The sequence below is a fragment of the Protomyctophum parallelum genome (genome assembly GCF_964188405.1).
Source record: "Protomyctophum parallelum genome assembly, chromosome: 19".
NCBI classification, from domain to species: Eukaryota; Metazoa; Chordata; class Actinopteri; order Myctophiformes; family Myctophidae; genus Protomyctophum; species Protomyctophum parallelum.
Window position 1 is genome coordinate 18,202,811 of NC_139717.1, and position 25,159 is coordinate 18,227,969.

The following is a 25,159-nucleotide window of genomic DNA, read 5'->3' on the forward strand; positions in this document are numbered from 1 at the left end:
GTGAGCATTCAATTTAAAAAAGCAAGAATCTCTCAATACGTGTTCAATAGAAATACTTTTCATGGAGCCCTACAATGTTCTAACCCAGAGATCTCAACCATTTCCATTTCAAGGACCCTCGGTTTGATGCATTATTAGCCACATAGATCCCCAATTTGTTAAAGGGCCATAATGGTCCACTTGTACCCGTGGTGAACCATCTGTCAGGGAAGAAGCTAAAATATAATATCAATGCAAAAAGGAAGGCAGGCATACTCTGTAGATAGAAAACTAATATTTCAGACTAACACTGACTTTGCCTGGTAAGATCTTCAGAGGGACTCCATGACTGTAAATGTATGGAACGATCGGGCCGGTGAAAGTGTATGTGAAGGTGTATAATAAAATGCAAAACCCCATTAAAGCTTCAGATACATTTCATTGTATAACTGGTGTCATATTTCCATGAACACAATAATAATTGTTTAGTTAAGTAACATTACACGAGAGGGTGTGCTTTACCGTCAATATTGACTGTAAAGCACGACCCTCAAGTGTAATATTGCGAATATACAGTTACCCTAAAAAAAAACATGTCAACTCAATTTTATTGTAACTAACAGTCACTAAACATAAATCATATTTTTCTAACGACAGATGAAGCCACTAGACCAAAAATGTTCCAAAAGAATCGCTAGCATAGCAACCCAGTTGGCTCCGCTCTGGGAGATCAGAAGAGCTAATCAATACATAAACAATTTGATTAGGCGTTCCATCATGCTAGTTTAAGCACGGCTAGATTGCTTTCTCAAACGACATTTCATCATTGTTCAAGGGAGAAAGAAAACTTAAAAGCACTTCAGGGGAAGGCATGATGCACTCATGTAGCAAAGTTGACATTCGTTGACTGGCCATGTCACAACAAATGAAAATAAATCACTTTACCACAATATCTGTTTTCTAATCCGGATTTAAAAATGTCACACTTAAGAGTCCCTCTCATGGAGTGATTTTATTTCAACCGTTGTGTAGGAAAGCTTACACAATAGAAGCTCACAATGCGTTAAAGTGCTTGTCATCAAGCAGCAACGTTGGATTTACTCTGGCAACAGACATGCACCCACAGCCAATCCAGCACTAAAACATGCATGCAAAGTAGTAATCTAAAATTGGCCTTTGGATGGCATAGAGTATGGTTAATTTAATAGTAGGCTACTTGGCATGTTAATGTAACTGTTGCGCCAAATGTAAAAATAAAATAAAAACAATGAAAAAATAAAATCAGCGTCACATTTTCTCAAATTTGACAAAACTCAACACAAGAATGCAAACAGTTAAGTCTCCTTATACAATGTATGATCATTACAAAATACACTAGTAGGCAATGTATGGAGCATCATGCTACACATGTTGCAGCGGTCATGTGGGTCTGCCGTCTTTTCTCTTTCATATGTGTCAGCTCATGATGATGAAGGCACTGTATCCGAGTAAATATACTTCCACATGTACCACATTTAAAGGGTTTCACATCTCCTGTATTCATAAGACAGTGAAATTCTAACCTGCATAAGAAAGTAAAAGTCTTTCCACACTCGTGACACTGAAAGGGTTTCCTTACTGCATGCTTAATCCTGTGCGCTTTAAAACGATCCAATTGAGTAAAAGTCTTTCCGCACTGGACACAGTGAAAGGGCTTCATTCTGTGAAGTTCTAAAGCCTCTAAGTGCTTAAAAGCCTTTCCGCACTGGTCACAGAAAAAGGGCTTCTCCTCTGTGTGAGTTTTCTGGTGTCTTTTTAAGCCAGTTGTCGAATTGAAGCTTTTCCCGCATTGATCGCAATGGAAAGGCTTGTGACCTCTGTGAAGCCTCTGGTGAACACGCATATTACCAATGCTGTTGAAACTGTGTCCACATTCAACACAGTGGTAAGGCTTCTCTCCTGTATGGATGCGCACATGTTCCTTCAGAATTGTTCTTGAAACAAAACATTTCTCACATTGTTCACAACGGAAGCGCATCTCTCCAGTGTGCTTGTACTTAATATGACTATTTAAACCAGATTTGGATTTATAGCTTTTCACACACTGACGACATTTGTAGGAGGGTCTCTCACCCGTGTGAACTAACTGGTGTGCTTGGAACTGAGATTTTTCTTTGAAGTTGTTCCCACACTGGTCACAGTAGTATGGTCTTTCTCCAACGTGAACTGACCTCTGGTGTTTGTAAAGAGTGGAAATATGTCTGAAGTATTTTCCACACTGGTCACAACCACAGGGTTTCTCTCCCGTGTGAACTCTCTGGTGTCCACGGAGGTGAGCTTTTGTTTGAAAGTTTTTACCGCACTGGTCACAGTGGTGTGGTCTTTCTCCCATGTGAACTCGCTTGTTGTGTGAGTTAAGAGAGTAAATAGTACGGAAGTGTTTTCCACATGTGTCACATCTATAGGGTTTCTCTCCCGTGTGCATTTTCTGGTGTGCTTGAAGTGCAGACGGCTTAGTGAAGCATTTCCCACACTGGTCACAGTAGTGGTGTTTTGGTGTAGCCAACCTTCTTTTTTTATTTACTGCTGGTAAGACAGGGATGCCAGACTGATGATGCAACTCTGGATTGAAAACAAAGCGAAAGGGAAGATAGATGAGAGGTAGAAAGATACCGTATTTTAGGCATATACAATTACCTTTCACAACACATTGACAAAATTCACCCCAAAATGAAGCTAAATCGCCTAAACTAGAACTAGAAAAAGAGAGCATGCTCTCAAGGGTCTCCCCTAATTAAATAAAGGTTAATAAAAAAAATAAGAAGAGCACATTGGAATGGGCTCCCGCTACAAATAAGCATAGACATTAGACAATAAATCAAGCTTCAAGTAAGCAGTGATTAGTAAAAAATAAATAAAAAAATAGGTTTAGTTTGGTCTAGTTTAATGTTTGAACTATATTTTGTTTGTAATTTAGTTTTGCAAAACTAAATGCAAAACCAACAAGTAATATACTGTGGAAACATGTATAGAAGTTGGTGTTCTTTAATACAGTATGGCCTGAATAACTTACTTACTTAAATATTTAATCGTTATGTGATTTTGTAGTGACAATAGTTTGTAGTGACAAACTATAGACTAATTAAAGCTTTAGTCGTATCGGAGAGTTGGATTTAAAGCTTTAGCAGTATTGGAGAGTTGGATTTGTTTCCTTGAAGAACCCCACACACACACACACACACACACACACACACACTCCTCAACAAATGCAACTTCAATTTAACCTTAAGTAATGGTCTACAATGGTTTAAATGAAAACTACAATATTTGTGTATTAGTCCAATACATTTTATAGTAATGCAGCATTAGTCCTCAACATTATTATTGTAATAAACTCTGTGAATGTTAAACTCACAAGCACATTATATAGGACTACTAATGTAAAAACACAGGAGAATAAACAGAATCCAAGGCACTCTGATCAAATTCAAAATATTTATAAAAAGAAAAATACAAATGTGGTCTTGGCATACTAGGGTATTGTCCACTAATAGAACTCTAACCTGTGGCACAAAGTAGAAACAATACACAGGTATAAACAAATTAAATTGCAACCTCATACTTGAACTGGTAACAGAGGAACACAAGAGTGAGCATTAAATTAAATTGCCAAGAATCGCTCAATACCTGTTCAATAGAAATACTTTTCATGGAGCCCTACAAGGGTATCAACCATTTCCATTTCAAGGACCCCCGGTTTGATGCATTATTAGCCACATAGATCCCCAATTTGTTAAAGAAAAATAAAACGACCCTTACGAGTGCTTTTGGTTCCATATTTACACTCAGAGTTAAAGAGCCATAAGGGTCCACTTGGACCTGTGGAGAACCACCATTAATACCCATCAGGAAAGAGGCAAAAATAATGAAATATCAATGCAAAAAGGAAGGTAAGCATACTCTGTATAGAGAGAGAGAGAAAACTAATATTCCAGATAAACACTGACTTTGCCTGGTACGATCTTCAGAGGGACTCGGAGACTGTAAATGTATGGAACGATCAGGCCGGTGAAAGTGTATGTGAAGGTGTGTATGTGTGCGTTAGTGTCAGGATCAGCGAATGACAGCTTTCCTTCATCCCAGTCCAGCTGGACTCTGATCCTCTGAGGTTTCTGCTTCAATAAGAGCGTAACCAATGGCCCGTTTAAATCGCAGTCTAGCGCTGTGTATTTACCTTCTTTGAACATTATAGCCCAGCCCACAAAAGTATCCACTTGCGCACCCAGCATCCAGTCAGTATTGTCTCCAACCTCAACAGTCCAGCTGTGAGTCCCTGAGTCAAAGCCCTCAGAACCCAGGACGAAGGGCTGAGAGTAACATTTCTCTAGGTTTTTAGGAATCTTCCGACTTGATCCCACACGTCTCACGCTGGTCAGATCATCAGACACGGTGTATCTGTCATAGGCAGTGTTGGGGTCCAGAATGACAGGAGTGTAGGTGACAATGTCCATCATCTCGGTCCAGACTCTGAAGACCATGTTGCCCAAGTATTTGGCCACGTCTATCAGTGAACCCGAGACCGGCTCTGGGTCCTGCCGCCGCAGTGTGAACTTGACCGTGTCCATTGAGGTCTTGGAGTTCTGCAGGTATGCGGCGTGTCCTGCTCTCAGCTCCTCCTCTGTGGCTCTGATTGTGTTTGAAATGGTTAATATGTCTCTGTTCAGACGCTCAATCTTCTCCTTCATCATCACTCTTTTTTTTTTTTTTTTAAGATATTTTTTTGCGGCTTACGCCTTTATTGATTTTTTAAGGGATAGAAAGTAGGCTGACAGGAAACGGAAGAGAGATGGGGGGATGACATGCGGTAAAGGCCGTGTCGGGTCCGGGAGTCGAACCCGCGGCACACCGCGACTGGATCACCAGTCCGGTGCCCAGACCGTTACGCTACGGCCTGGGCCCATCATCCGACTCTTCTCCTGCTCTTCCTCCCTCAGTTCAGCGATGCTGCCCTCCTCTTCCTCTTGTAAGAACTGACGAAGCTTCTTAAACTGTTCCTTCATCTGCCTCTATGTGCGCTGGGCCTGGACCTTAATGTATTTTACTGTCTGGTCACTTTCCGTTTTAGCATTATTAAAGATCTGCAGTTTCTCCTGTAAAGGCTTCAGTAATTTAATTTCTGGAGGTCCTCCTTGTGAGCTAGAGCAGCGTCATCGATGGGGCTGAAACTGTGGTGGCGGCTGGCGTGTATAATATCTCGACACTTATCACACACTGGCTCTTCACATTTCAGACAGAACCGTGTTACTTTCTCAGCATGCATAAAGCAGAGGTCCTTCTCAGACCCTGATGACGTTCTCTGACGTTTTGAGGCTCTCTGATGTCTCTCCTGTATGAAGGCCTCACACAGGTTCTTCACAGACAGGTTACGAGGTGGATGATCTGTGGAATGCATTTCCTTACAAACCGGACATGCTTTATTTCCTTTTGTCTCCACCATTCTTGCACACAGGCATTACAGAAGCTGTGGCTACATGACAGGAGAACAGGATCTTTAAAGATGTCTTGACACACAGGACAGGAACAATCTTCTTCTGGATGAGACAACTTGGAAGCCATATTCTCTCTGAGTGAAGCTACAAACACTCTGCTCAATACATTAAATCAGTCTGTGGCAATGACACTTCCTCCTCTAGAATGTTCCCTGAAGTTTACTTTGACTGTGAATGGTGGTTGTTGTCCATTCAGCTGACAGAGCCAACAGCAGGTTCCAGTGGTCTCTGGGTCACTATTCCCTCCTGTAGCTGTGAATGGAAAGAAATGTGAATAGAACATTGTGGACTTCACGCAACTTAAATGAAAGTCTTTAAATACGTGGCCCTATTTCATAATTGGTGTATTTGTCTCACTCACATCTCATGTGTGGTACATTCATTGTTCCACAGAGTACTGTTAAACATAGTAATACATAAATTATAATAAAAAATAACTGCATGTAATAGTGTGAATTATGCAAGGATGTAATCTTCACTTTAAGGCCTCTTAGGACACTGGAAACTTGTGGATTGGTGACATGAGTCCACAATATATATAATACACATATCTAGGCAGGCAGTCATGTAGGAAGGTGCAAGACCATTGAAAGCTTCATAAAGTAAGTAAAATGCCTCTTGTTCAACACAACACACAACACACATAACAATTCCATTTGCATGGATTAAAGCAAAAATAAAACCTCAAGACTGAAAATGTTATGATGTTTTAGGCTGACCATCTGTAGAAATATATTTGAGGCCATGCATGTTCCTGGAAGATGCTTCTAAACTTATATTTTAATGCTAGTTTGAACACTTCAAATACTCTTTCATCTTAAAATAACTAATGACCGAAAATAGCCAATCTATAAGCTCACATGACCGACGTGTTGCGAGTTTGTAGAGCTGCTGTTTTTCGGTGCGCAGACACGCTGGCTTCTATGGAATCCAAATGACTGAAATCAGTCATGACTCTGAGAACTTTAATCCATGTATTGGCTAACCTATTTTAAGGGAACCCCTTTTGGTGTTTGAAGCATTAAGTTATACTTTAGCTATTGAAAATAGCAGATCTACAAGCTCATAGCGCGGCACCGAGTGTGCACTATGAGCTTGTAGGTCAGCTATTTTTGAAGAATTGTGAAAATGTGGCGCAATCCTCAGAGTGACCGATTTTAAGTCAAGTCTTTGCTTCTGGGGGTGCCCCTGGAACAACATATTTTGAGATGGGGGTCGGCGGCCAATTACATATAATTTTTGGAGTCCTTGACATGAAATATTGAGTGAAATAGAAAACTGTCAGGATTTAGAATACTTTTTTTAAATTTCGACGTCAAGCCTAAATGGTTAACGCAACAGTTCACAAATCTTGCAGACAATTTTTTTTATTGATGCTAGTAACAGTTGCTTAGTGGTGTCTGTGTTGTGTCAGTGTGGTCGCGGTGCAGTTTTAATTTCGTCGACTAATACTATGATGAAAAGTGTTCGTCAACTACACGTTTGGTTCTGGCAAATGCTCTCTTTATTTTGCTTATTGGCCAAAAACAAACAATAAAGCTCTATATTCCATTGTATAACTGGTGTCATATTTCCAGGAACACAATAATACTTGTTTAGTTAATCAATATTAAACGAGAGGGTGTGCTTTACAATCAATAATGACAACGCTCGAGTGTAATACTTATTGAATATACAGTTTCCCATAAACACGTGAATTCACGTGTAATTATAATTACACGTGAGTAATTTCATTATAACTAAGAAATTCGCTAAAATAAATCATATTCTTCTAATGACAGATGAAACCACTAGACCAAAAATGTTCCACGAAAATCGCTAGCATAGCAACCCAGCTCTGGGAGATCAACACAGCTAACAGGTGTTCCATCATGCTAGTTTAAGCATGGCTAGATGCTTCAACCAATCAGATTGCTTTCTCGAAACAACCTGTTGTATAATTTTCATTATGGTCTCTATTTCATCATTGTTCAAGGGAAAAAAACGTAAAAGCACTTCACCTTCATTTTAAGGGGAAGGCATGATGCACTCATGTAGCAAAGTTGACATTCGTTGACTGGCCATGTCACAAAAGATGAAAATAAACCACAATATCCGTCTTGTAATCCGGATTTGAAAATGTTACACTTAAGAGTCCCTCTCATGGAGTCATTTTATTTGAACCGTTGTGTAGGAAAGCTTACACAATAGAAGCTCACAACACGTTACAGTGCTTGTCATCAAGCAACATTGGATGTACTTGTTGAGCGATTGTGTCTGGCAACAGAAATGCGTGCGCGCACACGCACACGCACAGACAGCATGCAAGTAGTAATCTAAAGTTGGCCTCTGGATGGCATAGACTATAGACTAGAGTATGGTTAAATTGTAGGATACTTGGCGTATTAATGTAACTGACTAACTGTTGTGTCAAATTCAGAAGTCTCCTTATTTATAAACAATGAATGATCATTACAAAATACACTAGTAGGCAATGTATGGAGCATCATGCTACACATGTGGGTGTGCTGTCTTTTGAGTGAATCCATACTGTAGCTCTTGTCACACTGTCCACGATAATGATAGTTTCTCTTTCATATGTGTGAGCTCATGATGATGAAGGCACTGTATCCGAGTAAATATACTTCCACATGTACCACATTTAAAGGGTTTCACATCTCCTGTATTCATAAGACAGTGAAATTCTAGCCTGCATAAGAAAGTAAAAGTCTTTCCACACTCGTCACACTGAAAGGGTTTCCTTACTGCATGCTTAAACCTGTGAGCTTTAAAACGACCCAATTGAGTAAAAGTCTTTCCGCACTGGACACAGTGAAAGGGCTTCATTCTGTGAAGTTCTAAAGCCTCTAAGTGCTTAAAAGCCTTTCCGCACTGGTCACAGAAAAAGGGCTTCTCCTCTGTGTGAGTTTTCTGGTGTCTTTTTAAGCCAGTTGTTGAATTGAAGCTTTTCCCGCATTGATCGCAATGGAAAGGCTTGTGACCTCTGTGAAGCCTCTGGTGAACACGCATATTACCAATGTTGTTGAAACTGTGTCCACATTCAACACAGTGGTAAGGCTTCTCTCCTGTATGGACGAGCACATGTCCCTTCAGAGTTCTTCTTGAAACAAAACATTTCCCACATTGTTCGCAACGGAAGCGCTTCTCTCCAGTGTGCTTGTACTTAATATGACTATTTAAAGCAGATCTGGATTTATAGCTTTTCACACACGGACCACATTTGTAGGGTTTCTCACCCGTGTGAACTAACTGGTGTGATTGGAAGTGAGATTTCTCTTTGAAGTTGATCCCACACTGGTCACAGTGGTATGGTCTTTCTCCAACGTGAACTGACCTCTGGTGTTTGTAAAGACTGGAAATATGACTGAAGTATTTTCCACACTGGTCACAACCACAGGGTTTCTCTCCCGTGTGAACTCTCTGGTGTCCACGGAGGTGAGCTTTTGTTTGAAAGTTTTTACCGCACTGGTCACAGTGGTATGGTCTTTCTCCCATGTGAACTCGCTTTTTGTGCGAGTTAAGAGAGTAAATTGTACGGAAGTGTTTTCCACATGTGTCACATCTATAGGGTTTCTCTCCAGTGTGCATTTTCTGGTGTGCTTGAAGTGCAGACGGCTTAGTGAGGCATTTCCCACACTGGTCACAGTAGTGGTGTTTTGGTGTAGCCAACCTTCTTTTTTTATTTACTGCTGGTAAGACAGGGATGCCAGACTGATGATGCAACTCTGGATTGAAAACAAAGCGAAATGGAAGATAGATGAGAGGTAGAAGGACACCGTATTTTAGGCATTTACATTAACCCATTCAGCATATCTACAAGCTCATAGCGTGGCACAGAGTGCAGCGCTACGAGCTTGTAGATCTGCCATTTTTGAAAAATCTTGAAAATGTGGCACAAATCTTTGAATATAATATTCTTTCAGAACGTTTTTAACTCAAATCCTTTCTTCTGGGGGGGTCCCTGGAACAACATATATTCAGATGGGGGTCGGCGGTCAATTCCATATAATTTCTGAGTCATCCTCAGGTCTAACTGGGTTAACACATTAACTGACAGAATTGTTTCAGTCTGCAGTCCCTTCACAGCCGAGACTTTTATTTTGAAGACCCCAAAATGAAGCTAAACCTCCTAAAGCCGATTTGGCTGCTGTCTTCCGAAGCGTTAATATTGTAACCGTGAGGTAGCGACGATATAGGATTAAGGATATCACAGAAGTCTATGGCCATCTTGGTCAGGACACTATGCCGGTTTAATGAGCTAAATGGTAAATAAATGGTAAATGGTGAATTTATATAGCACCTTTATCCAAAGCGCTTTACATAGATTGTGCATTACATTCACCCATTCACACACACATTCATACACCGATTGCGGCGGAAGCCATGCAAGGTACCAACCAGCACATCGGGAGCAATTTGGGGTTCAGTGTCTTGCCCAAGGATGTAGACAGGAGGAGCCGGGATTCGAACCGCCGACCCATGGATCATTGGACGACCTGCTCTACCTCTTGAGCCATAGTCGCGCTATAACAACCACAAGCTAACCAGATGATAATAACTTTGGAGAGCTTTCATAATTAATAATAACCTACCCAGGACGAAGTTCTTTGTCTTTTCTATTAGTAACGCCCGACGCACAGGACAAAGTTTTGTCCAAAAGACAAAGTCTATTGCTATGAGAACGGATCCACAGCCAGGGACTGCCTGTTGGGCAATTCTTGGTGTTGCGTAAGAGTGAGACGTCATCGAGAAACTCCCTCCCCCGTTTAGCCGATGAAAACGAAAATCTTAAAACATTAATAACTCTCGATCTAAATCATCCCGTCTAATTATACATTTTTAAAATCCTGTGTTTGACGGCCATCCGCGGTCCAGTAGCTAGTCGCGATAGATTTATTCTTACCTCCCGTTGTTAGAGGTAAGACTCTAGAGTGGTGTGGCTATTATTAGATACTACACACACATTCACAACAACATCCGGTCCGTCCGGTGTGTCTGATCATCAAGTTTATAGTATGGCATTCATTATGAAAAAAAGGAGCTTGTCGAAATATAGTGGCCCTCTGGAGTGAGTCGAAATATAGTGGCCCTCTGGAAATGAGTGTGGAAATATAGTGGCCCTCTGGAGTGAGTGTGGAAATATAGTGGCCTTCTCCATCAAAGTTGCCCATCCCTATTGTAGGTGGTGATGGTTATGCTTTAATCAAGTTTAATGTACATGATGATCAGCTGCTACATGGACAAGCTGAACCATAAGAGACCATAGTTATACCATACGAGTGTGCTGTGTGTGTGTGTATGTGTGTATGTGTGTGTGTGTGTGTGTGTGTGTGTGTGTGTGTGTGTGTGTGTGTGTGTGTGTGTGTGTGTGTGTGTGTGTAACGAGCTTCAGTCTTGCCTTGATCTCCTATACCCAAAAACAAATTTCACCCACCTTTTTACTTGTAAAACTGTGATGTAACAGTAAAGGCGATTCCGATTCTGATGTGGTGGAGCAGTTGGTCCACCCGCAGACATTGACCTAGTCAACTAGTCAACAAGGTTTATAGCACCAGTGATTAAAAACGGTACATACCGATCCTGTACAACTTCACTACGGGTTGCATCCTTGCATCGAACGGTCCACGGCCCTCGTCCATCTCTCGCTGTTCCTCCGACAACGTTGAATATCTTTTGGAAGACCTCTCTCTCTCTGTGTGGCAGTGAGAAAATTCAGATATGAAGTCAGTTCAACTGCTGCCAACAGGTGTGGTGATTTAATTATAGTGTGAGAAATAAAAACACGGTTTCACGATTATATTATTTGATGTATCAAAAACACATTCAGCATTTGTAATGTTTATTTTATGTATGTTTTCTTGGTTGGCTTTCTTAAAAAGGTGCTGCCACAAGTAATACAGTAGCCAAATAATGCATGTTCACTGAAACACCCTGTGATATTTGGCACTACTGACCAGGCACATAGCGTGGAAAAAATGACTGACTGGGCAAATTAGCATCGCGGGGGGTAGGGGGATGGGTAGCGCAGCCGCGCATCTCCAGCCAATAGATGTGAGCGGTTTTGCCGACGTGCTATTGGGGGACCTTTTAAAACGCATGCTGTGGTTTGCTACTTAACAGAAATTTCCATGCACAACGGCTGCCGAAGTAGGCTCTCTTTAGTTGTTTTTCTTGTTTTCTCGCCCCCTCTCGTTGAGCAAGCTCTAAACCAGTGGTTCCTAAACTGTGGTGCGCAAACCCCTTGGGGTGCGCGGACGCTCTCTAGGGGATGCGTGACATGAAAAGGGTAATTGCGGTTTTACGGTGTTATTTAGCACAAACGGCGAAATCCGGTGATCCACTGTTGTAAGGAGATGTATAGAGAAGCTGCAAGTCTCTCAGTGTAGTAACATTGTCATTATTTGCCATAATCATTAAAAGAAATATATAATTTTCAGGCAAATGCAACGAGACTTAGCATTGGGGGTGCGTCAGTAGGTAACAGGGGGTGCACGGCCAAAGAAGTTTGGGGACCGCTGCTCTAAACTGACTGGGCCACGTGTGTGTGTGTGTGTGTGTGCGCGATGGGTTAGGCCGAGCAAAATAATAGTTTGCCGGTTGCCGACCGACTATTAAATATGCGCGACCCAGATGATTTTATTGGCATTTGGTGAAAAAAAGAAGTCCGAATTCGACCGACCAAAAAGGTCTTTGATCACTAAAATTCTCTTTGGTGAGACCACCTGTCACGTGAAGTCAAAATAAAGTTATTTTTCATCTAAAATATCATGCGTGCAAATGTATTGGATTGCGTCATCGCGAGGAGACGCACAACACAACACAGCATGGACCTGTGTACTAGTGTTGCGAGAGAGAGAGAGAGAGAGAGAGAGAGAGAGAGAGAGAGAGAGAGAGAGAGAGAGGCGGCCAGGGGACAGAATGATATTGATATGGATGCTTTAAAGGAGAATTCCATGCTAGAAGGCTTTTTTACTTTTCTTACCTTTCTTTGTAGTTGTTACGTCCTCACCAAAGAGGTCCAGGTGTTCTTTTGTGCAAAAACTCCTTATTGGCTATTTCCCCTACCATAAGCCCTCAATGAATTGCATTGAATTGAATGGGGATTGAATGGGACTATGGGGTGTTGTGCTAATTAGCTTATTTCCATCTAAATAAGTAGTAAAGTGTGCCGCTTGGGATATTGTTTACATTATGAAGAGAGGATATATGCAACAAAATTATAAATTTGACCGATGGAAATAAGCAAATTAGCACAACACCCCATAGCCCCATTCAATTCCCATTCAATTCAATACAATTAATTTAGGGCTTATGGTAGGGGAAATAGCCAATAAGGAGTTTTTGCACAAAATAACACCTGGACCTCTTTGGTGGGGGGACGCAAAAACTACAAAGAAAGGTAAGAAAGCCTTTTAGTATGGAATTCTCCTTTAAATGCAAATAGTACTCAAATTGTTTACTTAGGTTAAAGTATCAATACTGCAATATAGAAATACTCCATTGCAAGAAAAATAATTCATATTCATATTCATAATGTACAAAATATTGGGATCAAAATGTACTAAAAGCACCATTAAGTAATTTCAAGTTTTCAAATGTATAAAAATGTTTTGCAATGTGAGCTTGTAGATATTTTCAAATGGGCCGAAATGTGTAAAGGGCTGAAGTGGGCAAGTGGCATGATTTCATTTTCGTGATAGTCAGTGTGCCATGTATAATTATGAGACCACATCTAAATGAAATATTCCCAGCTGATTTTGATTGTCCATAAGGATACACATAACAAGCAACACATTAACAACCATAGAAATATTTTCTTTCACATCAGGATGTAATGATCATTAAACTCGGAGCAATAACCCACCTATCTCCCAGAATCCCTCCCCAGTCATGAGTTAGGAGTTTAAATGAATGTACGATTATGTGCAGGATGTAATTTGTAAATGTTAATGGGCTTAATGTAACTGACTAAACTTGTTTTGGGGATATTGGGATAAAAAACGTCTGTCTCAAACTTATGCCAGTGATCACCCTCCTTTGTGCCGATGCATGGCCCCCGTGCCTAAGGTTGCCTCCCCCTTTTTTTGTTTGTTAGTTTGTTTATTTCACATACAAAAATATTTAGGAAATATTTACACAAGGTCAATAAAAATGGACCTTGTGTCCATCCACCAGCTGTCTAAAAACTCGGAAATGACGTAAAACACAGCTTCTTCTGTCCACGGCTGTCCGCTAAAGTGTGCCCATGGGGAGAGTAGAGAAGAAATTGTGCCATTTTATCATGATCATTAAGTGAGCACCAATTATAAGAAGATAGGTTGAAAAGTGATCCTTTAATATCAAATCTAAATTGAATCAAGGAACTTATATTACGGTCTGAGGTGCACTCAACAGTCAAAGTAATCTTGAAAATGAAGTAAGTAAAATGGTAAATACCCATTTGAAACAGCAAAAATGGGGTAATCAGGCTACCTGATTAGCTAATATTTTGATGTCACATCGGGACAGTACATTTTAGGGCTAAAAAGTAGAATAATTTCAAGCTACGTTCGATGGCAAGAAATTTGAACGTTTTCTTTTTTTTTCATGTTTTACCACCCTACCTGTCCTACAAGGCTACAAACCCACAACGCATTGCAGCATGCGAGCTTGTAGATCTGCTACCCTTCAAAGCCAAGTGCTTGAGCTCCACGATTAATCATTTTAATAAAATGTCAGACAATCACAGCTCATACGCCTCGTCCTGTTTTCAGACCGTTTTCACTGAGACCATGAGTTGTACAGTAGTAAATATGAATCTAAATCTATATATAATATTCTAAATATGTATTTCAGATGACATAAGAATGCCTAAGTAGAAAATAAAATTAAATAAGGGGGATGCATATTATGGACCCCTAAACCGTTTGCCATATGTAGGACTAAGAGTATTAAGCTTTGCATCACGTACATTGTCTGACTGGCCCTCGAGACCATAGAATTTTATATACACTCAATTTGTCGGTTTTGCTTGCTTTGTTAAAGAGTTATTAAAGAAATTGAACATTTGCTTGGGTAACGTGTTTTTCTCAGAAATCCCACCCGGTCTGCCTTCATTTATGCTCCTTCGCACGATGAAAATATATGTAGCCTAGAGAGATGCTTGTATCATCATAGTTTTCATAAATAAATAAAATGACGTACGTGGGCTTGTATTGTATCATGCCTACATCTGCCATTTTCGAGGAGCAGCACCGTCGTGTGATGAAGCTAGCCTAAGATTTAGACCCTTGTAGATGTATATTTTATCGGTTCTGACAGTATCAATCTACTGTAAAATAAAATACATTACGAGAAACTAAATCTATGATATGAACTGATTATGTACACAGAAAAGGCAAAAGTTATCCTACATGCAATGTGATATCACTTATCAGCCTGCCCTACAAGCAGAACCCAATGCTACTGAAGTTTCTGACATTTCTGTGACTCAGATAGCATCCAAATTTCAGAAAAGCTTTATGGAGGGTTCCGAGAGGGGCTATTATCAGCCTAGCCATGGTTCACGACAGTCATGTTTCAGGGCTATTATCAGCCATTCTACTGAAAGACGAGTATTCTATATTATGTCTGCAATATATGTGGTTGTTTTCACACGTGTCAGAGGGTTCTAATGAAGCGTTAAGACCTTACTTACGTTTCACTTTGAGTTTATCAGAAATAAACTGTGGAATTGTGGATGCTTCTTGTGGCCACAGGACGCCGCCATTAAAACGTGATGACGTAGGCAGCACGCAGCAGACAGACTCTCATATATACGGCAGTGGTTCTCAACCAGTGGTCCGCGGACCACCAGTGGTCCTTCAGGGGCCGGGTTCCAGGTGGTCCCCAGCCAAATGATGGAGAGTTGGTATAATGCTAAACCAAATGGACCCTTATAGATGTTTAACTCTTGAGAGTGTATGCCGAATAAATAATGGAACTTGATGTGAGAGGGTTCAAAATCAGTGGTGGGAAAAAGTAGGCTACTTAATTCTGTTTTACTTAAGTAAAAGTATCAATAGGCCTACTGCATTGCATTGTAGTGAAAGTCCGGAATAAAAAATGTATTTAGTACCAAAAGTAGAAAGTAGCCTACTCTTTATGCAGAATGTCTAATATTTTAAGTTTTCAAATGTAATAATAAAACTTTATTTGTATAGCACCTTTCATACATAAATGCAGCTCAAAGTGCTTCACAGGGCAGGACACAAAAATATAATACAATAAAACACAAGTAGTTAAAATGATAGAACAATAGCAAAGAACAAAATTGAATATAAGAACATAAAATAATTAAAAACAAATAAAAACACCACATGCAGCAAATCAGTCAGGGCAGGGTAGGAACGTGCATAGTAAAACTCAACTAAAAGCAAGAGTGAAGAGGTGAGTCTTGAGTTGAGAATTAAAAATGTCTACAGAGGGTGCGTGTCTGAGCTCGAATGGGAGTTTATTCCAGGCTGTTGGGCCGTAGAAGCAAAAAGCTGCCTCACCATATTTTTTTGTGCACATTCTTTTAGGCACTTCAAGTAGGCCAGCATTGGAGGACCTGAGGGGGCGGTTAGGGACATATCTAGGTAGGCAGTCACGGAGGTACGGAGGTGCGAGACCATTGAGAGCTTTATAGACAAGTAAAATAATTTTAAAATCAATCCTAAAAACAACCGGAAGCCAGTGCAGTGATGCCAAAACTGGAGTAATATGTTCTCTCATCTTAGTTCTAGTTAAAAAAAAAGGCCTATAGGCCTACAAATCTTTTGAAAATAGCAGATCTACCAGCTTTTTGATTGACTGACTGACTGACTGGGTGGTGGAAGTTCAAACATGATTATATTTCTGAATCTGTAGCCTATAGCCTATATGGACACTTTATTTATAACTTATATACCGTATTATACATTTATTATACATAATGGTAGTTTATAGTTATAATTCATTAATACATATTAAACATAAAAAATAAACATTAAGTTAATTATGAGTAAATATAAACATATAGTCCACAAGAAGAGACAGCGTAAGACAAGATCCTCTGCCCCCCCCCCCCCCCTCAACCCCCACCCTCCCTGACACCTGTTGTGTCTTCGTCTGGGCCGTGTTCGTCTCCACTGAACCCGCAATGATAACGCAGGACAATGAGGCAACGTGACATGACCTTGGGGAGATATGCCAGGAACACACTTACACAAACACATGGGAAATTAACTTTCCACCGAACTGTTCTCATGGACACACATGTCTTTACACACAGCCGCCTTCTACCCTACCTAAAGTAAGGTGCTAGTGAGGAGGTTAACAAAAGGATAAAGCCAATAGCCATTCATTTAATGAACACTCAAATAAATAAAACACAGGACTGTCGGGAGTTTTATGGGCTACCTAAGGTTATACGATGCCGCCCCCGTGTGGACTTTTAAGGTAATGGACGTAACAACAGCTGCATTTCTGTTTCCACAGTAGCCTATGCAGAAAGGTATACTTTTAGTTTTTGGTTTGTAGTGGCAGAAATTAATGAGTGAGAGGCTAAATGGCTGAAAATTCAAAAAGAATACATCTGTTCAGTCCTTCTAAACAAAACAATTAACAAATAGAGCTTTAACGTTATATGTTAATCAAGAAATGCCACTTACAGCACCTTTAAGGCCTTGTGTTGCTGAAATGTAGGCAATGACTTAAAAGTCAAATATTTTGTTGTTACACTAAGCAAGCGAAGCGACATAATATAGGACACGAGACACAGTCCATATTGTCTTTTTGTAACTCTTTAAGACCTGAGGTCGATTGATACAAATGTCTTCTAGTTCAGTAGTTCTCAAACTGTGGCGCTAAGAACCCCCACATTTATATGCATTAGGCTGTGGAAACAGCTGGAGAAGATGGCGCAAGACAGACAAGGGTTGAAGAAACGTTTCATCAATGGCCTATGTTCCACAAGGAATATAAAGACCCAAGTAAATATGGCCACATAAGTAAGGACTATTATGACATTGACATTTATGCAATGTTTTCAGATTGGAGCCCTGTTGACTTCCTATTCTAAAATATTGATCAGTGATCATCCCTAAACATATTCTAAAAACACTCAAATCCACAACCTCACTATAAAACCAATAAATTAGTCAGACTTTGACATGGAATGCAGTTCATCATTAACACTAAGTCAACTCATTTAAATGGCTATGTACAGTAAAGAACAGTTAACAGAGAAGAACATATAGTAACAACCAACTTAACACATACGTTTTAGAGATTTTATTTGCTCGTTTGTACAGGTGTACAATCTTCAATAATTCAAAGTGGTCATGTGAGAAGGGTCACATGGCATGTGGAATCAAATTAATAAACAATGTTAAACGTAACCTCATACTTGAACTGGAACAGAGGAATGTATAGAACAAGGTCTTGTAAACAGTGTTTTTCTTATTTTTAAAGAAAAAGCAACACAAAAAAATCCCCAAAACAGCAGTGTGCAGGGACCTTTAGTGTTCAGCAGAAACCACCGTTTCTCAACATCAGGTCTGTGGACAACTTTCAGTGTACACTTAAGTTTAACTAACACAAACTATGGCTTATCTTCTTAGCAATGTTACTTTCTATGGATAATGTTTTTGATTAGGCCAATTGCATAAACAATGAGGAGCAAATCTGGTCTGATTTATACTTTGTCACACAATAGCGTCACTCATGAAATGTGAAAATAGGCGATCAACAAGATCACGTTGCATGATATGGTAAAGCATTGTGGGCTTGTAGATCTGCTATTTACAAATGTCAATTTGTTTGATGTAGTAGTGTGATTAAATGTTGAAGGCCTAACCCAGATCAACACTTGACTTTATCACCAATAACATAACTAACCATCCTTAACATTATATACAAATGCCCAACTAAACCTCGTTCTCCATCTTTGTTCCCAATCCAAATCTAAGGCAGCCGTAAGCCCGTTATGGAACTACATTGACTTCTACGCCTGAAATGTGTCACTGGAAGAAGTCGTTACAAAACTCATCCACCTGGGCCGTGGCTCAGCGGTCCAGGCACCTTGGCTGGTAGTCCAGTCTGGCAGCCTTTACTGCATGTCTCTCTCTCCCCATTTCCTGTCAGCCTACAGTCAGTCCCTCCTCTATAAAAAATATAAAATAAAAAGGTGAAAGCCATAAAAAAAACATTACAAAAAAAAGAAGAAAAACTCATCCACCACTGCTTTGTCCCAGTGTGAGGAGCTTGGAAAGAGCTTCAAGAGGTATGCCTGGAGTGTGAAAAAGGTTCAAGGTTGTCATTAAGACCATTAATCATCCTTAAAATCCTAAAATTGAGTAAATGTTGTTCCACACTTACACAGACCTTCGCTGGTAACATACATCATGTTTTTTTAATGGCCCATATCAATTATTCTGATTAAGCACTTAATATAAGCCGGAGCCCTATTTTATACTTTGTCAAACAATAGCGTCACTCACAAATTGTGAAAATAGGCGATCGACACGATCATGTCACATCATATGGCAAAGCATTGTGGGCTTGTAGATCTGCCATTTACAAATGTTAGTAGTGTGATTAACTGTTGAAGCCCTAAATTAACGCAGAGCAACACTTCACCTTATCACCACCATCACTAAGCATCATTAAAGGAGAATTCCATACTAAAAGGCTTTCTTACCTTTCTTTGTAGTTGTTACGTCCCCACCAAAGAGGTCCAGGTGTTATTTTGTGCAAAAACTCCTTATTGGCCATTTCCCCTACCATAAGCCCTAAATGAATTGCATTGAATTGAATGGGGCTATGGGGTGTTGTGCCAATTCGCTTATTTCCATCGAAATAAGTAGTAAAGTGTGCGGCTTGGGTTATTATTTACATTATGAAGAGAGGATATATACAAAAAATATATACTTTTGAGCGATGGAAATAAGCGAATTAGCACAACACCCCATAGCCCCATTCAGTTCCCATTCAATTCAATGCAATTCATTTAGGGCTTATGGTAGGGGAAATAGCCAATAAGGAGCTTTTGCACAAAATAACACCTGGACCTCTTTGGTGGGGACGTAACGACTACAAAGAAAGGTAAGAAAGCCTTTTAGTATGGAATTCTCCTTTAACATTATATACTGTAATGATCAGAAATGTATAATATAGACCTTAGATACAATTATAGGACTGTATTATGTGTTACTTGTTTGTCCTAGGCAATCACAATCATCACAATCATTAAGATCCTAAAATCGATTAAAGCCTCGACCTAACTGTGTTGTTCCACACTTGCACCGACCTTCCCTGGTAAAAACTTCAGAGGCGTATCTGAAGTGCCAACACATGGAAGGAGTGTGTGAGTGAAGGTGTGCATGAAGGTGTGCATGTGTGTGTTAGTGTCAGGATCAGAGAAGGACAGCTTTCCTTCGTTCCAGTCCAGCTGGACTCTGATCCTCTGAGGCTTCTGCTCCACGGAGAGAACAGTGGTCACTGGCCTGCTTTTGTTGACTCTCCAGGATGTGGTGTATTTACCCTCAGATAACATTAGTCTCCATAATTGACCCACACCATATGCTTTTCTCTGAAAAGTATCCGTTACCACACCTAGAGACCAGTTTGTATTATTGGCTCCAACCTCAACATCCCAGCTGTGAGTCCCCGACTTAAAGCCCTCCGAACCCAGGACGAAGCTCCAGTGGGCAAACCTCTCCGGGTTTTTGGGAAGCTTCTGACTTCCTACATGACTCACACTGGTCAGATCATCAGACAGCTTGAGACGTGGATGGGCAGTGTTGGGGTCCAGAATGACAGGAGTGTAGGAGACAATGTCCTTCATCTTGTTCCAGACTCTGAAGGTCAGGTTGCCCAGGTGTTTGGCCACGTCCATCAGTGGTCCTGAGACCAGCTGTGGGTCCTGCAGTGTGAACTGGACTCTTTCCATTGTGGTCTTGTAGTTCTGCAGGAATGAGACGTGTTCAGCACTCAGCTCCTCCTCTATGGATCTGATGTTGTTTGAAATGGTTAATATGTCTCTGTTCAGAACCCCAATCTTCTCCTTCATCATCCGACTCTTCTGCTGCTCTTCCTCCCTCAGTGCAGCGATGCTGGCCTCCTCTTCCTCTTGTAGAAACTGATGAAGTCTCTTAAACTGTTCTTTAATCTGTGTCTCTGTGTGCCGGGCCTGAGTCTTAAAGTGTCTTGCTGTTCGGTCACTTTTCCTTTTGACTTTATTAAAGACCTCCAGTTTCTCCTGTAAAGGCTTCAGTAATTTCTGGACTACCTCCTTGTGCTCCAGAGCAGCTTCATCGATGGGTCTGAAACTGTGGTTGGTGTGTTTTTCTGAATGAAGGCACACGACACACACTGGCTGTTGGCATTCTTGACAGAACAGTTTGAGTTTCTCAGCATGCAGACTGCAGAGCTCCTCAGACCCTGATGAAGTTCGCTGGCGCTTTGAAGCTCTCAGATGACTTTCGTATATGAAGGCCTCACACAGGTTCTTCAGAGCCAGGTTGCGGGGTGGATCACCCCGCAAATGTATTTCCTTACAAACTGGACATTCATTTATTCCCTTTTGTCTCCACCAATTCTGCAGGCATTCTTTACAGAAGCTGTGGCTACATGACAGGATAACAGGATCTTTAAAGATGTCATGACACACAGCACAGGAATAATCTTCTTCTGGACGAGACGACTTGGAAGCCATTCTGTCTCTGAGTGAAGCTACAAACACTCTGCTCAATACGGGAAGTCAGTGAGTGGCGATAACACCTCTAAGAATGTTCCCTGAAGTTTACTTTGACTGTGAATGGTGGTTGTTGTTCAAGTCCATTCAGCTGACAGTCAGCAGCAGGTTCCAGTGGTCTGGGTCACTATTCCCTCCTGTAGCTGTGAATGGAAAGACAGTCTGTCCTCCTCACTGGAAGTTGTGGCTTCGATCTGAACGTCAATCTTATCGCCTCCAGTGAGTCTGGCAGGGGGTGAAGCTCTGATACACTACAGACCTATTGCAAAGTACACACACACACACACACACACACACACACACACACACACACACACACACACACACACACACACACACACACACACACACACACACACACACACACACACACACACACACACACACACACACACACACACACACACACACACACACACACACACACACACACACACACACACACACACACACAGGGAAGAAGAATATTATTGGAGTGGAAGGCAACACTGGCCCCTAAAGCATTGGTATGGTTCAAAGACCACATGTCTAGTCTACATTTAGAGTTTGAAGGGGACACTGGGAAATGTGAATGTGTATGCCTGGGGCAATATGATAAACATATTGCTAAATAGAATTAACAACGCTAATTAAAACAATTGGCATCAATGACACAGACGAGCTCTGCCAGCACATGTCATTGTCATTGCACTAGTGAAAAAAGGGAGTGCCAGTGTTACTGTTACAGGCATCATGCACGAGTTACCTTTAGCAGAATATGTGTCCTGTTTTGTACAGGGAATAGATGGCATTCTTTAAAAAAGCAGGCTGCAATCTGTCAGTTTATTCACAGAATCACATTTTCATTTATTTTCTCTTTTTCACTTTCACTTCAATCATGAATCTCATATCCTCAATATTCACAATCAACTTAGGCTCTCCTACACTTTTTATACTCTCGTACACATTGTTCCGTTTTCTTTTTCAACAATAGTATTGTTAACAAAATACAGCTCCAGATACAAAAAATACTCCATACGCCATTTTGTTATATCAAAATAGGTTAAAACAAAAAAAATTGCTCTCCTTGGGTAAACATGTTTTTTCCCCAGATTCAGCCACTTTGAAGTATGTAAAATGGCTTCGTAGCAATTTGATCACTTTAAGTTCCAAACACATTATTTTAGAAATAACACTGGACTGCCATCATTAATGCAGCATAATTATTAATACCATTTTCGCCGCGTGATGGAAATAGTAAACTCACAGTGAACCACTCCATACTGGTTAACAAGCTTAAAGCTATTGGTTTTGATAGCACATCAGTGAGCTGGATGCAATCCTACCTGGAGGGGAGAGAACAGATGGTGGAGGTGAACGGAACACTGTCCCCTCCCCTCCCAGTAAGCTGTGGCGTCCCACAAGGAAGCATACTAGGGCCTTTACTGTTCCTAATATATGTTAATGACATGACTTCAGCTTGTGACTGCAACTTGTTCCTGTTCGCAGATGACTCAGCACTGCTGGTCTCGGACAGGAACAAACTGCAGGTTGAAAAGACCCTCAGCTCTGAACTCGGTAGAATCTGCACCTGGCTCGCTGATAACAAACTATCCTTACACCTGGGAAAAACTGAATCCATCCTCTTCGGATCAAATAGTAATCTCAGCAAGGCAGATGGCTTCTTGGTTAGAGTGGGTGACAATATTATCACACGAAAAGATCAAATTACCTACCTAGGTTCCATCCTGGAGGCCAATCTTTCCGGTGATAAGATGGCCACCAACGTAATCAAAAAAGTCAATCAAAGAACAAGATTCCTTTACAGGATCTCCTCACTGGTCAGCAAAAACACCTTGAAGACCTTAACAGGAGCCCTCGTACAAGGTTTCTTTGACTATGCATCCACCTCTTGGTACCACAGCACCTCAAAGGCCCTTAAAACAAGGCTCCAGACCTCCCAAAACAAACTGGTCAGGCTCCTACTTGGCCTCACCCCCCGAACCCACCTCACCCCTGCCCACTTTGACAGGCTGGGATGGCTTAGGGTCGTCGACAGAGTACAGCATCTTGCAATGGGTCTGGTCCACAAGATTCGATACACCACCAAGATACCCATGTACCTGTCTAAATACTTCCTTAATGTAAACGAAGTCCACACCCACAACACCAGAGGGAGTGCAACAAACCATGTACAACCCAGATTCGGCACAAACAAGGGACTAAATTCTTTTCGCTCCTATGCCACCAAAATGTGGAACGCCCTACCAACAGTCATTAAGACATGTGAATCCCTTGACTCCTTCAAAACCGCTCTCAAAGGGCACCTACGGATGGCTGCAATTCGAAACTGGCCTCTGTAAAATCTGAATCCCCCCCACCCCATTTTCCCTCACTGTATATTGTATCCTTTCCCTTTTTTGCTTCCCATATGATGAATTTAGCTACATAGAAATGTCTATTTGTATGTCTCTAAATGTTTGTATGTCTTTAAATGTTTTGATGAATTGAACAATGTGGACCCTGTTGTAAACAAGTGTAATGCTTAATTGGGTCGTCCACTCACAGTTGACAGTCTTTGTATTGAGTTTGTGCTTAAAATGTACTGTAAATTCTACAAACTGTTAATAAATATTTCAATCAATCAATCAAACAGTCCGTCGCGCATGCGGCGAGTTAATAAGTAAATAACAGAGTATGAAGCGGGTTTATGTATACAACTTCTACTGAAATTAGAATTCTATGTTTTTTTCTGCACTATGTGGCCAGTGCCAACCACATTTCTTCGGAAATCCCACTGGTCTGACCTCATTAATGCAGCATAATTACAATGCTATTTTCGCCGCGCGATTAAAATAGTAAACCTACAAGCTCACTCTAGCCCGTCGCGCATGTGGCGAGTTAAGTTCTACTCTGCCGTAATGAGCTACCTAACCATGAGTAAGTATTGTACACTGAAACTGTATATATTCTTCCCACTTTGTCGGAGGGTTTAATGAAGCGTTAAGAGTGACTTACTTCGAGTTTCTCCAAAACCTAAATAAACTTTGGATGCTTCTTTCAACGTTGCCACAGGACGCCGCCATTAAAACGTGAAGACGTCGCTCGCGCAGTAGACAGACGCCTACGTCACCTCGCATGGAACAACACGCGCGCACAAGCGCACGCACGCTGTCAGTGTATCTTTGCAGGGAGAAGGCTTCGGTCCCCAGTTTTTTGGGCAGTCCCCAGTTCAAAGTCAAACATGAAATTTTGGGGGTCCCCAGTTCAAATATGATTATTTTGGTGGGTCCCCAGTTCAAATATGATTATTTTGGGGGGTCCCCAGTTCAAACATGATTATTTTCGGGGGTTCCCAGTTCAAATATGATTATTTTGGGGGGTCCCCAGTTCAAACATGATTATTTTGGCGGGTCACCAGTTCAAACATGATTATTTTGGGGGGTCCCCAGTTCAAACATGATTATTGTGGGGGTCCACAGTTCAAACACAATTATGTGTCTGGAATATACAGATACTACGAGCTTTAAGCTTTAATACAGTTGTGATGAGCACTGGCCTATAATCATTCATAAACCTTGTTATATAAAGTTATTATGAATAATTATAAGCAATTATAATGAGTGCCTTTGCAATCATGCAAAGTTTGCATGATAAGGAATGTTACTAAAATGAGACAGCAGATGTTTTGAAACTGTTTACCCTAAACACACTAATTAAGGTGCTAGTGGGGAGTTAACAAAAGGTTAAATCCATTAGAATTAAAACTCCATGCGCACTTTTCTATTAAATGAATGAACAGTAAAATAAATAAAACACAGATGGACTGTAACGGGAGTTTTGCTGATTACCTACGTTTATACAATGCCGCCCCCGTGTGGAATTTTAAGGTACTGGATGTAACAAACCAGGGAACACAATGCAAACAGGTCAAGGG

General features: G+C 40.8%; 1 protein-coding gene and 1 long non-coding RNA gene across 2 annotated transcripts; both read right to left on the reverse strand.

The window, feature by feature from the left end:
- Nucleotides 1-7,921: 7,921 nt before the first annotated feature.
- LOC310877047 lies at nt 7,922-11,162 on the reverse strand. The gene is made up of 2 exons (XR_014570778.1): nt 11,083-11,162; nt 7,922-9,232 (listed from the first exon to the last, which is right to left on the reverse strand). It is a non-coding gene; the product is annotated as an uncharacterized lncRNA (long non-coding RNA).
- Nucleotides 11,163-19,629: 8,467 nt separating this feature from the next.
- Nucleotides 19,630-24,280, reverse strand: LOC310877037 (E3 ubiquitin-protein ligase TRIM35-like). Its single transcript, XM_083790689.1, has 2 exons — nt 24,237-24,280; nt 19,630-21,494 (listed from the first exon to the last, which is right to left on the reverse strand). Exon 2 carries the CDS (start codon nt 21,202-21,204, stop codon nt 19,768-19,770), a length of 1,437 nt encoding a protein of 478 aa, XP_083646815.1. The 5' UTR covers nt 21,205-21,494; nt 24,237-24,280; the 3' UTR covers nt 19,630-19,767.
- Nucleotides 24,281-25,159: the final 879 nt, after the last annotated feature.